The 13,346-nt window shown below is 52.3% G+C and overlaps 1 protein-coding gene across 1 annotated transcript in view; it reads left to right on the top strand.

The window, feature by feature from the left end:
* The window catches only part of PRMT8 (protein arginine methyltransferase 8), a 129,500-nt gene that overhangs the window by 70,368 nt on the left and 45,786 nt on the right, over positions 1-13,346 (top strand). Inside the window, exon 4 of the mRNA XM_075553144.1 lies at positions 3,412-3,475. Coding sequence (XP_075409259.1) covers positions 3,412-3,475 — 64 coding nt within the window. The remainder of the gene's footprint in view (positions 1-3,411; positions 3,476-13,346) is intronic.

Below are 13,346 nucleotides of genomic sequence, written 5' to 3'. Positions count from 1 at the left end.
GCACCCACGATTTACAGTCATCGAACATGGATGGCTCTTTGATCCGTGCCCTGGTGACTGGTGACTCTTTTGAGCATCTTGGACTTTTCTGAGACCAATCCAATGTCACCATTACTTCATAGTGTCTGGTTCCTATCCACGTGCTTATAGTGGGGGGGGGGGACCCTGATTGGGCTCTCTGGTCTAACGTGCAGACTATTCACTCCTCTGGACCTCAATTCCCTCCCTTGTAAAATGAGCCTGAGCATAGCACTTCAGCCACAGAGCAAGTGAGAGGAAACCGTAAGTTTAGTATCTGTGTAGAGCAGGGAGGGGTTCTCAACCTTCCTAATGCCATCACCCTTTCAGACAGTTCCTCATGTGGTGGTGATTGCCCAACCATAAAATTATTTTCGTTGGTACTTCATCACTGTCATTTTGCTACTGTTATGAATCAGGCGACTCTTGAGAAAGGGTCATTCGATTTCCCCAAAGGGGTCGCGACCCACAGGTTGAGAATCTCTGATGTAAAGGTATTACAAACAATGCCTGGCATTTAGCAAATGATCAATATTTACAAATATGGTTGAGATGGAGCTCTAGGGAATAATAAGAGAAGCAGCTCCTTCCTTCCTTTTTTTTTTTTAAAGAGCAAGATGGTAGTTTTGAATTCTGCTGCTTGAGGTGGGAGGTCTCAGCCTCTCCCTGGCTCTCGTGAGGTGGCTGTACATAGCCTGAGGACAGAGGGTCTGGGGGTGGGGGGGGGGAGTTCAGAAACTGGAAAAAAAAGAGCTCTAAGCTCTGGGTGACATTTACAAATTGCAGTGGGTCCAGCGTTGGAAAACAGGAATTCATCTCGATCAAGATGAAAGGCGAGTACCATCAAACGCTCAGCATGCACCCAGACAGACTACTCACCAAGTTCCCATGGGCGCTGTGCAGCATCAGCCGGTGCCTCTTCATTTCCTGGGCGCTTGCCTGGGCCGTCCTGGGTCTGTCCCAAGGACAGGTCCCCAAGGAGACCATTGTTAGACTCTGTGGAGCTGAGTCAAATGCACGGGCCCCTGTATGACAGAATAGAACTGATCCCATAAGATTTTCTTGGATGTCTTTTTGATGAAAGCAGATTGCCAGTCTTTTTCCTGTGGAGCTACTGGCTAGATTTGAACCACCAACCTTTGGATTAGCAGCCAAACATTTAGCCATTGCAGCATAAGGGCTCCTTTCAGGCTGTCTAGCACTCTCCAAATCCCCTTGACCACCCTGTCCCCGAAGGCTTGGCCTTCTGTCACCCACGTGGTTAGCTTTCTCCCTCCCTTCCTGCCTGTCTTAGAAAGCACGTGGCTCACAGCTGTGGAGGACCTTCCAGCAGTCAGGTGTTCTTGGGGTACACTGGCATGGCCTAGCTTGGGAGAAGCTGTGCTCCCCCCACCTGAGGTACAGGTTGGAGGTGGGGGGGCCACTCATTCTTGTACTTCCCACTGTCCTTCACAAGGCCCTCATTACCAGGGAAGGTTCAACTCCCAAGGAGGCCATGGCCCATGACCTTGGGTAATGTCCACATGATCTCTCTCTCAGCACCGCCTCCAAGGTCCTGCCTCAGGGCCAGCCTCAGCTGGACCAGGTCTGGCAGAGGGCTGAGCAGGCACCACATTGGCTTCCAGCAGTCCAGGGGGCTCCAGCCATGAGCTGTCGGGGGGTGGGGAGGGGTGCCTCCCAGCGGTGGTGACTCCTCTTGCCATCATGGCTGTTTATAAGTAGCTTCACCATATTTGGCTGGACTTCTCTCTGAATGGCTCATTTCACAGTTTCTCCTGTTCCAGATGCCCTCTCCCACCCACTGCTCTTCTAGAGAGAGAGAGAGAGAGAGAGAGAGAGAGAGAGAGAGAGAGAGAGAGAGAGAGAGAGAGAGAGAAGAGACAGAGAAGAGATAGAGAGGGAGGGAAGGAGACAGGGGAGAGAGAGGAAGAGAGTCAGACCCCTAGCAGCGACAGGAGACACATAAACAGACAGAAAGAGGGACGTGGAAAGAATCGGAAAGATAAAAATGCTCCAAGAGGTGAATGAGAGAGACATTAAAAAGGGGGTGGGGGTGGGAGCAAAGAGCAGGAACCCAAAGGCCTGAGAAAAAGAAAAGAGGGGAGACAAGGAAAAGACGAGAAAGCTGGAGAAAGTCAAGCGAGTAACCATGCTGGGTCCAGGTCCTGCAAGCAGCCCGTCACCACGCTCTGCGCGCGACATTCCCCACCGCCACCGTCTGGAAGAGAGGCCGTGGTTTTCCTCAGGAGGAAACAGGCACGGTTAAAAAGGGGCAGAAATCCGATGTCCACCCAGGCTGGCTGGTGCCAGCTCCCAAGGTCTTAATCACTAAATGAAGTAACCTCTTGCAGATGAGACCGTAAGCTGGGACCATAAGGGAGAGAAAAGCGGGGCACAGTGACACAGGTCCCCAGGTCGGATCACGCTGGAAAAGCTGGACCTCCCGTAGAAGGAGCCCTGGCCAGGGTGTGTCTCCTTGGGTGCTACGCTAACAGAGGGGCGCTCCCCTTCAGCACAGCGTGTCCTCGCCTCCCCCAAGCATTCACGGAGGCCACCACCATCGGCCCCCATGCCCCTAAGCAACTTCTTGTGGACATGGCTTCAAGACGGGGCTCCCTATGTGGCAGTAAGTGGCTCCCGCATGGGCCAGCCCCCGGGGGAGAGCACCCATGCCAGGAGCTCCTGGCAGCTGCCTCTCTGTGGTCCACAGGCCCTGACCCTCCCTGTCAGCCCCACACCTCAGTCCCTGGCCTGGGGCTCCATCTTCAACAACCACTCAGACGTCAAGCAATGTCTTGTTCTGATCGAACAGTCAACTCTCCAGCTGCCCTTTGCTTAGACGCTTTTGAAAGCCTGGCGTATCTTCCAGGTGAACAGTAACACATCAACGTGCAGGTGGAGACAGCAGAGGAGGAACATACATATGTGGGAAGGGGGTCTTGAGACTGGCCCTAAAAGCCCCAATTGGGCATTCTTTCCAGTGGCCCACAACCTGCAGGGTGTTCAGGAGACGCAGAGACACTCTGGCCATGCCCTGCCTGGCCCATCCTCTCCAGGAGAACAAGGTCTATGCTGCCTCACCCCATTCTCCTCCAGCCAGGGGAACAAGGCTGTCAGCTCCTCCCGCATCACCCAACCCAGAGACCAGGCCCCTACCTACACCGGGGCAGTAGTTGGTCACACGTACTATGATTTAGAGGAAGGGCCTCTGGCCTGGGTGTCAGGAAGGTTGAGTTTTCAGGTGAGATCTGCCATGAATTGCAGCCTCGGGTAAGTCACTTGACCTCTGTGGTTCTCAGCTTCACCGTAAGTGAATAGCCCCCCGTGCCCTTGGCCTTGGACGTGCTGGGGTGTGTTTTCATGCCTTGCTCCTTTGTTCTGTGCCCTTTCTAGATCGAATGTTCCAGTATTTCGGACTACTCCGAGAAGATCATTAAGGCCAACCACTTGGACAATAGTAAGACATCTCCGAGTATTTTGCATAAGTGGAGGGGTTGAATGAGGGTCTGCCCTTGTTTGCACGGGTTGCACAGACTGGCATTTGGAGGGAAGAGTACAGAGTACTTGAACTTGGGGAAAGTGGGTCACCCCTGTTAGCAGGACTGCAAACTGTGGGTGTCCATGGCTCCCACATGCCACTGGACTTGTCAGGGATGGGGTACATTCATCCCAACATTGTCATTTCCCTACTGGCTTTATCCCAGCTTTGGACAAACTGTTGAGTTCTACACAGCGGCCACCATCCTTCTTCCTTCCCCTCTCCACAGCCCCTGTCCTGCCTCGCCTCTTTCTCCATCCAGTGGCCATGTAGCAGACCTCACGCCCCATGTGTGGAGGGACACGGCCCTCCCCTGCCTGGTGGGGGTGTGCTCTCAGTGGGGCTCCTCTCAGGAGTGGGACCCTCTTCAGCTGGATAGAGAGAGAGAGGCAAGCCCCTGTTCTTCCACTCCCCCCTCCTTTGCTCTGGACCGAACATCCCCGCCCAGCTGTCTTCAGCTCATCTTGAACATGCTCAGACCCGCAAGTGTCCCCTGCTTAGAAGATGGCTTTGCAATCAGATGGGTTGGGTTTAGTGCCCTGGCCCTGTGCTCAGCACCGGGAGAACTTCAAAGGAAGCAAGGGCAAGCGATGGTCCCTGCTTTTCCAGTGGTCATCAGGGGAGGGGGTGGTGGTGGGGGTCAGAGAGCCTCAGATTCCTTAGGGCTAGGCGCTGGAGCACAGACCCCACCCCAGCAGCTCACAGTGCAGTCAGGCAGAGTGCTGCATAGACAAGACGGCGCCACCCAGAGGACACTAAGCGGGAGCACAGCAGTAGGGGGATCGGCATCCTGAAACCGCCTACTGTAGCAGCGGGCCTGGGAAAGAGACACTACTTCCAAAGGAGCTCCAAAGTAGATTTCCACGGGGTGGAAAGGATGAGACTTGCTGGTAAGGACCTTTCCCAGAGGCGTTTGGGTGAGGGGACAAGTTGGCAGACCTGGGTCAGGAGAAAGAAAGTGACCGGAACCAGAGGCAAAGATGGGGAGCAAGGCATCTCTGACTTCAGTGTCCTCCCTGGGCACTCCGGTGCTGCCTCTGCCTCTGCCCCCGCAGGGTCAGCCCGCTCTTCCTACCTGTGCGGCCGCCACCTCAGCTGCGTGGATAAAGCCCATACATGCTCCCTGCTCATGTCCCAGACCTCTTGTGCTCCCCCTGCTGCCCACACACCCCTTGAGGCTCTCTTTTGGAAAGCAAGGTGGTAAGGCCATGTGGCCTCAGCGGTGCCGCCTGTCCTGCTTGCTGCCTGGCCCACTTTCTGCAGGCCCTTTGGCAGAACAGGAATGCGCTCATTCATTCATCCAATAAACATCTGAGAGTGTAGTCATGAGCTAGGCTCCGGAGATCAAAGCAATAAAAGAGACCGATCAGGCCCCTGACCTTAAAGATTCCACATCGCAGCTGGAGCATCCAGAGAATAAACACACATGAAAACACTCAAAGAAGAGTGTCAGGTGGTGATAAGTAATCCGACGATCATTACAGTAAGAGGGTAGGCTCCATGGATGCTCTTTGAACCTGTAAACTGAATGAAGGGGCCAAACTGACAGAGATCAGGGGACGAGAGTCCCAGACTGAGGGAAGAGTCAGCCCAACGTCCTGCAGGCATGATTGAGCTGTGTGCACAAGGAACAAAAGGAAGGCCAGCCTGTGCTAGGTATTGAGGGCAGAGGAGAAAGTAGTACAAGATGTGACAGAGAGGAGGCCCGGGCCGGACTTGGTAGAAAAACAAACTTGGGTTTGATTCTATGCATGGGGGAGGATTTTAGGCCAGGGAAGAGGAGCGCTAGCTGTGTGTTTATTAGAAAGATCTCCCTCTGACTCACGTAGGAAGGGAGATGGGAATGGGCTGTCGGCAGGAGGAGGGAAACAGAGACCTTTGTGGAGGCTGCCGCCGTGCTCCGGGTCCAGGTGCCCCCGGCGGGAGGGAGTGGTGGAAGTGGAGGTGGAGAGCAGTAACCTGCTCTTGGATCAGGTGTGGGAGTGAAACAAAGGAGAGGACGGAGGGATAAAACCCAAAGCAAACTCACCGCCATCGAGTTGATGCCGACTCACGACGACCTTGTAGAACAAGGTACACCGGCCTCTGTGATCTTCCGAGACAATAACTCTCACTGCCGTCGAGCTGATGCTGACTCACAGCGACCCCCCTGTTTCTGAGACTTAACTGTCTATGGGAATTGAAAGCCCAGTCTTTCTCCTGCAGAGCTGCTGGTGGTTTCGAACTGCTGACCTTGCAGTAGTAACTATTGCACCACCAGGGCTCGCTGACTTAGGGATCCGTACCTTTAATATTTTGGTTTGAACAGCTGCATGAGTGATGGAAAGGTGGAGGTGGACCCCTCATGGGAGTGGCAGGCGAAAGCAAGAAATGAAGAGTTCTCCTGTGCAGACAGTCAGTATCCAGGTGCGGAGGCTGAGTAAGAGATGGCTGTCAGGGTCCAGTTGGAGTGGGGCTCTTTGGGGAATGATCAGGGTAGAGGTTCGATTTAAAGTCGCAGAGTGAGGGCAACTTAGGGGGAACCAGTAACTCCCAAGCCAAACTCATTTCCATAGAGTTGATTCCAACTCACAGTGACCTACACTGACCTGTGGGTTTTGAAGACTAGCTCTTAACTGGGGGTAGGAAGCCTCAGCTTTGCCCCCTGGAACAGCAGGTGGTTTCAAACTGCTTACCTGGCAGTTGGCAGCCCAATGCATCACCACTAGGCCACCAGGGCCAAAGAGGCAGGGAGCCTGAATAACTTGCTGCTGTGATAGGGAAGGGATCATGAAAGAGCAGCTCCAGGGAGAGGCGGGAGCGAGCGCCAGGCTTGTTGTCTAAAGACATTGCTCGGTGCCCCCTAGTTAGTGTCCACTCGAAGGGGCTCAGTGGACACTCTAACCTGCCTGGTCTCTCACGAGCCTCACAACGCACAAACCAGCTGGGTGTGCCCAACTGACAGAGAAGTGCTTCCTAAGGAAAGGCGACATGAGGCACGTGTGCAGGTCGGCGTCAGCGGCCCAGTAGAGTCAGGAGAAATCACAGACATGGAAGAGAACGCAGCTACAGTCGGGAGCAAAGGCCTTGAGAAAGTAAGGGTGGGTGGGACCTGAGCACAGGTGGAGGGGTGGGCTTTCTGGTTGGGGCGGGGTAACCACGGGGGTGTGGCCCCATGTGGAGGCGGGCTTGGGGTGGGAAGCTCCTGGTTTGACACTTCTGTTTTCTCAATGAAGGAGGAGGCCGTTGCTGGCGGAGAGGAGGGGAGGGGAGGGGAGGGACGGGACCTGCTGTTTTGAAAGGAAGATGAGAAAGAGGGCGAAGGGACCTTTAAAGAGAGGCCTAGAGAGGCTTGCTGGGAAGTGCCCGGCACCTGGTCGGCGTGTGCAGACATCGATTGGAGGGAGAGGCATCCAGTCTGCTCAGTTGTTACTCTTACCAAGCTCCGCAGCTCGGGTGCATGTGGGGCGGAGGGAGACTCCTGTTGGAATTTTGTTGGGAGGACACCGCAGAGTCACAGAGACTCAAGAGGCTGGGCCAGCTTTGCACCATGGAAGCTAACGTAGGTGAGGATGGAGTTTGCCGAGGCAAATGGGGCTAGTGGGGGGGGGGGGTGAGGGACAGTAAGATATGATAATAAGTGGCAGCTCCAGAAAGTCTCTTGTGCATTGGGCTGCTAACTACAAGGTCAGCGGTTTGAAGCCACCAGCCATTCCTCCGGAGAAACCTGGCTCTCTACTGTCATGAGTTACAGTCTCAGAAACCCACAGGGGGCAGCTCAACCTTGTCCTAGAGGGTCACTATGAGTCAGCATCGGCCCAATGGCACCGCGAGTCTGGTGTTTGGGTTTCACAAGGAATTGTTGCTTAGCACAGCCCACTCTCAGCAAAGTGCCTGACCTGGGCAGGACTGACAGAGTAGTGGCATGCCCAACTAATACTTGCACTCGAAGGTGGTACAGCTTGGCATCCAGGTGCCTCAACTCTGTGAGATAGTAGGGCAGGTGGCTTTTCCCATTTAACAGTTGAGGAGACTGAGGCTAGGAGACTTGGAGGACTAGGCTGGGTCAGAACCCGTGGTCTTGGCTCTCCGCCTTGTGCTCTTTCCCAGAGTGAGTTTACGTCAGCAAGGAAGCACCGTATGTACCTGCCCAGCTGAAAAGTCACACCTTTCAGGAAAGGAGTGCCAGGAGCGCCTCTGCAAGCAGATAAAGACCCAGATAGCCTCTCCACCTCTCCGGGTGGGTGCCCATCCTGTGCCCAGGGGCTCCTGCAGAAAACATTTAGAGCATTCCCTTCCCTGGTTTCTCTACTCTCCTTCCGGACCTCCGGGGCTGGCTGGACACCCTCTTACTTTTCATCTCACCCAAACAAATGGTTTGAGCTCTGGGACTTCAGCCTTCCTGCCTCTGGCTTCCTGGGCGACTGCCTGCAGACTCTGTGGCTGAGTGTGGGGTGCAGGGCACAGCTCCAGCTGAAATCTCACTGGCTGGGAGGTCAGGTTTGGCCTGTTTGCTTCTGAAAGGGTTCTGGGAAAGAGGATTGCTCAGAGCTCCTCCCAGCACCTGGGCTGCTACTTCCAGTCCTGCCACTTCCACCCCCATGCTTCCTGTCTTCCGCTTGTCTTTTCCCTTCCTTGTACCTTCCTCCCCTTTCCTTCCGTCATCCCGTCGTCCCCCCTTCCCCACCTGCTTTAACCTTCAAACACTCACACGTACAGAAAAGGCAGAAACACAACTGTCGTACATGCTTACTATTGTTATGCTTGCTATTATTATTGAGAACTTTCGGAGTACGCTGCTGGTATGACTCCCCCTCGCCCCTGATGCTTTAACGTGCATTTCCTACACAGCGACAGCCCGTGATGGTCCAAACCTGGATCTTAACACCAACCCTTATCTAGTGCTCAGATCGGTTCACGTTTCCAGTTGTGGCAAGAACCATCTGCTCTCTGGCAAAAGGACCCACTTTAGAACCACGTGGGCACTTCGCCGTTACACCTCCTGACAGTCATGCTTCTGCGTCTTCCCTTCCCCTCAGCTTTCCTGGCCTGGGCACAGTGGATGATCGCTGGGCAGTGTTTCCTCGACTGCCCCTCGCTCTGGGGTGGCGTGGTGCCTCTGGACACCTGGATTCAGGCTCAACCTCTTTGGAAGGGATGTCACAGGCATGAGTCTGTTTGCCTAGTAGGTGGCACACCTCTCAGCTTTGTCCCACTCCGGGGACCAGCTGCTTTGATCCCTGGATGAAGGCAGTGGGATCCTGCTGGTCCCACTCTACCGTGGGTGCCCTTTTCTTAGCAGTTAAAGGGCCCCCCCACCCCCACGCCTCATCAGAGTTCGTTAATGTAGCTGTGTATCAGCAAGGAGGGCTTCGAAACATTCACGGTGGTGGTGGGGGGAAGGAGTTCATGATCTATTTGTTCAAATCTTCCACACCCTCATGTTCATATCCCCATGAACCCGGGGCCTCCTATCTGATCCAAAGTGCACATAGGTTTTGTTTTTGTTTCTGTAATTGGTGCGAACATGTTCTTACTTTGATATTCAAATGATTCCCGGTGTGATCCCTGGGGGTCCCTTTCATCTGGCTTCTTTCAGCAGCTCCCCGCCCCTCACCTGTACTTTGAGAGAGCTGACTTGCTGAGCCAAGCAGCTCTACTGTACAGGCCACCCCCTTAACCTCCACACCAGGCTGCCCGTTCCTCCCCGCTCCACCCCCGCTCAGCCCCCCATGTGGATGCCTGCTTCCACCGTGCAGAGCTTCACTCTCTCACTCAGAGCCATAGGCACGTCCGCTCCCCACCTCCCGCCCCCACCCCAGTAGGCTTCTTTTCTGCTAAGCCCCAACGAATGGCTTTCCATTGATTTGTGCCCCACTTTGGATCCTGATGGTTCGCACTTGCTCCCGTGTTCCGGAGGCCAAGGCTCCGAGGGACAAACTACTGTTTGCCAAGGAGTAGCTGCCTTCATGCCTGGTACTTGTTCTCCTGCCCCCCCATCCCCTGCAATCTCACTCACACACACACACACACACACACACACACACACACACACACACACACACACACACACTACCAAGGGGACTTCAGCCCCCCCGGGGGCCTTCATAAAGCACTGCTGTCTTCATTCTTTCCTCAGCAGGGTGGGGGACGGGGATGGGGCGGGGGGGGGGGGGTACCAACAGGTGGGAGGAGCCGACCCAGGCCTGCCCGGCTCTGGCATGTGCATGTGCGCTGGGAAGAGGACAGCTTGCCTGCGCAGTCGCTTCCATGGAAATGCTTTTGAAACGCTACAGCAGCCAATTGTGTGGGCCTCGCGGGTGTAGGTGTAGAGACATAAATAACAACACGGGACACAAAATACCTGCTACTCAAAATCAATCACTCTCTCTCCCGCTCCACCTCCACAGGACTCCCTGTTCTGATTTCCTCACATGTAGACAGGCACACGGACACACAGTCACCTGCGAGAGACACGCAGCCTTCACCAGGATCCTCATGCGCGCACAGCCCACACACGTGGCTCAGCAACTCCGCTTTGACTCACGCACTGACAGCCACGATTTCCCCTTCTGCCCTCCCAGGAAGGGGGGCCCTCAGGAGACCCCAGAGGTGGATTCATCTGTGAATGTTGACATAGGCATCAGGGATGAGCACCGTTTTGAGACAATAGATCAGAACTCATTTTGTTTGTAGACAACTGGAGGGACACAAAATGTGGCTTTGTTGCTCTTCTACCTGGGCAGGACCTAAAACACAGAAGTCATACATGAAGGAGATCTTAGCAGAGGATGATGGGGAGCGGGGGTGGGCAATGGGCTGAGGGACAGCGGGACAGGGGAACCGGTGGCATCTCATCGCCTCTCTGAGCCTCTTCTCACACCCCTGTGGAGGGAATGTGTCCATGCCTAGCTTGTAGAGTTCCTGGGGAGTGGGGGTGGGAATTAAAAATGATGGACCTAGCATGTCCAATACAGCAATGACGCTAATACTAGCTAATTATATAACAGCAACCATATGTATTCGCTGTTATAGGTAATAGTCATTGTGTGTAATAACAAAACTAATTATAGCAGGGGTTTAGCAGGTGTTGAGTGAAGAGCCTTCTGGTTTTAATGGCCTACAATTAGGTAATCCGGACCACGCACGCTGAGCCTCACAGGGGGGTGCTTTCGTTCCTTGCTCCCACAACATTCCTCTAAGCTCTGCAGTTCCCAGGATGCTTTTCTGGATGGAGACCTTATTACCAGCTTCTAGCAGGCTGTGGTGGTTGGAAAGCATTTCCTGCAGTCCGTCTCACTGCCATTTTGTTAATGTTGTTGGTCCCCAGGTCATAGCAACGCCTTATCCAATGGACTGAAATGTTCCCCAGTCCTGTGCCATCCTCCTGACTGGTTCTGGATGGAACCACTGGGACCCATCGGGGTTTCCTTGATCAATTTCTCAGAAGTACCTCTACTTCTGACCAGGTCCTTATTTTCCTAGTCCAACTTACTCTGAAAGATTTGCTAAAACTTCACCCAGCATCCTCTTGTTGCTAGGTGCCATAGAGTTCACGTCCACCCCCTGGCTACCCTGAGGACAACAGAAATAAGCATTGCCTGGTCCTGGCCATCCTCACAACTGTTCCCATGTTCAAGCCCTATGTTGCATGGTGTCAACCCAGCTTGTTGAAGACTTTCTTCTCTGTCGCTGCCCCTCCACTTTACCAAGCATGATGTCCTTCTCCAGCAACTGGTCTCTCCTGACAACATGTCCAAAGTATGTGAGACAAAGTCTCACTATCCTTTGTCATCCTTGCCTCTATGTGTACCCATTCCAAAGAAAGGTGACCCAACAGAAGGCTCAAATCATAGAACAATATCATTGATATCACCTGCAAGCGAAATGTTGCTGAAGATCATCCAACCATGGTTGCAAGAATATATTGACAGGGAGCTGCCCGTGGTTCAGGCCAGATTCAGAAGAGGCTGTCGAACAAGGTATATCATTGCTGAACTCAAAAGGACCTTGGCTTAAAGCATTGACTACCAGAAATATTTTACTTGTGTTTTATTGACTATGCCAAGGCATTCATTCGACTGTGTGGATCATAACAAACTCTGGATAGCCTGGAGAAGAAGGGGGATTCCAGAACACTCCATTGTGCTCATGTGGATCTTGTACCTGAATCACAGAGCAGCTGTGTAAGCAGAACAAGGGAGTGACACATGGTTTAAAATCAGGAAAGACGTGTGTCAAGAGTCGGTCCTCTTACCAGATTTATTCAATCTGTATGCTGAGCAGATAATCAGAGAAGCTGGATTATATGAAGAAGAATGTGGCATTAGGATCGGAGGAAAGCTTATTAACACCCTAAAATATGCAGATGGCACAACCTTGCTCCCTGACAGTGAGGAGGACTTGAAGTCCTTGCTGATGAAGATCAAGGATTGCAGCCTTCAGTGTGGTTGCAACTCCACGTAAAGGAAACCCCGCTCCTCACACTGGACCAGTAGGCAACATTATAGTAAATGGAGGAAACGTTGGAATTGTCAAGGATTTCATCTTATTTGAATCCACAATCAATGCTCGTGGAAGCAGCAGTCGAGAAATTGAAAGATGCATTACACTGGGAAGAGCTGCCGCACAAGACCTCTTTAGAGTGTGGAAAAGCAAGGATGTTACTTTGAGGACCGAGGGACACCTGACCTTAGTGGTATTTTCAACCACTTCATGTACACAAGAAAGTTGGACATTGAATAAGGAAGACTGAAGAAGAATCGATGCACTTGAACGACGGTGCTGGTGAAGAAGATGGAAAATATCATGGACTGACAGAACAGCTCTTTCTTGGAAGAAATATTTGTACCCATCTTCCAAATTTTCTGTGTATTCCATTTGGAGAAGTCTGTGTACATAGCCACCTTTTGTGTGGTTGAAAAGGTATTTGCTACGAATAAAATTCTCTTATGTTTGTTTTATTACTAAGACCATACTTTCCAATGCTTGTTCTTTCTTTTTTGTTTCTGGCTTTTGGATTCCAATCACCAATGATTATCAATGCATCTTGATTGCATGTTTGATCAATTTCTGACTGAGGATATTGGGAGAATTCTTCAATTTGTTCATCACTAACTTTCCTGGCTGTTTCATAAATTTTCATAATAGTTGTACTAATTGCATTTCTTTGAATGTGGGCAGAGGTAATCCTATAACCTATCACAGACAGCATTGTACTTCAAGATAGACCTTGAAGTGTCCTTTTTCAATGATGAATTCAACCCCATACCTCTTGATTGTGCCATTCCTGGCACTGTAAATTGTGTAGACTAGAGAAACAAATCCAGGGAGACTTGTGTGTAAGAGAGCTTTATATCAAAGAGCAATTGTATATTGAGAAAACGTTCCAGCCCAGTCTAGATCAAGTCCATAAGTCTGATATTAGCCCATATGTCCAATACCAATCTATAAAGTCCTCTTCAGACTCATGTAACACATGCAATGATACCGAATACAGGAAGATCACAGGCCAGTGGGTGGAAAATCTTGTGGTTCCAGTGGCATTGGAAGCATCTCAAGGCTGGCAGGGGTCTCCATCTGGCGGCTCCAGCTCCAGGGCTCTAGCGTAGCTCCATGTGCCTTGTCAGCAGGAAGACAAAGCAGAGCCTGTATCTGGCCTCCAGTGAGCGATTTATCTCTGTGGCACCTCCAAATGAGGTCATCAAGCTGCGACCTGATTGACAGGCTAAACTCCACCCCTTTGCAGGTTGACACCGGATTATGTAACTGCCACACAAACCATTTGTTTTTCTAATGCAAAATGCTCACA

The sequence above is a fragment of the Tenrec ecaudatus genome, chromosome 6 (genome assembly GCF_050624435.1).
Source record: "Tenrec ecaudatus isolate mTenEca1 chromosome 6, mTenEca1.hap1, whole genome shotgun sequence".
Classification (NCBI taxonomy): domain Eukaryota; kingdom Metazoa; phylum Chordata; class Mammalia; order Afrosoricida; family Tenrecidae; genus Tenrec; species Tenrec ecaudatus.
Note: the sequence above shows the minus strand (reverse complement) of the source record. Positions and strands in the feature narration are given on the sequence as shown.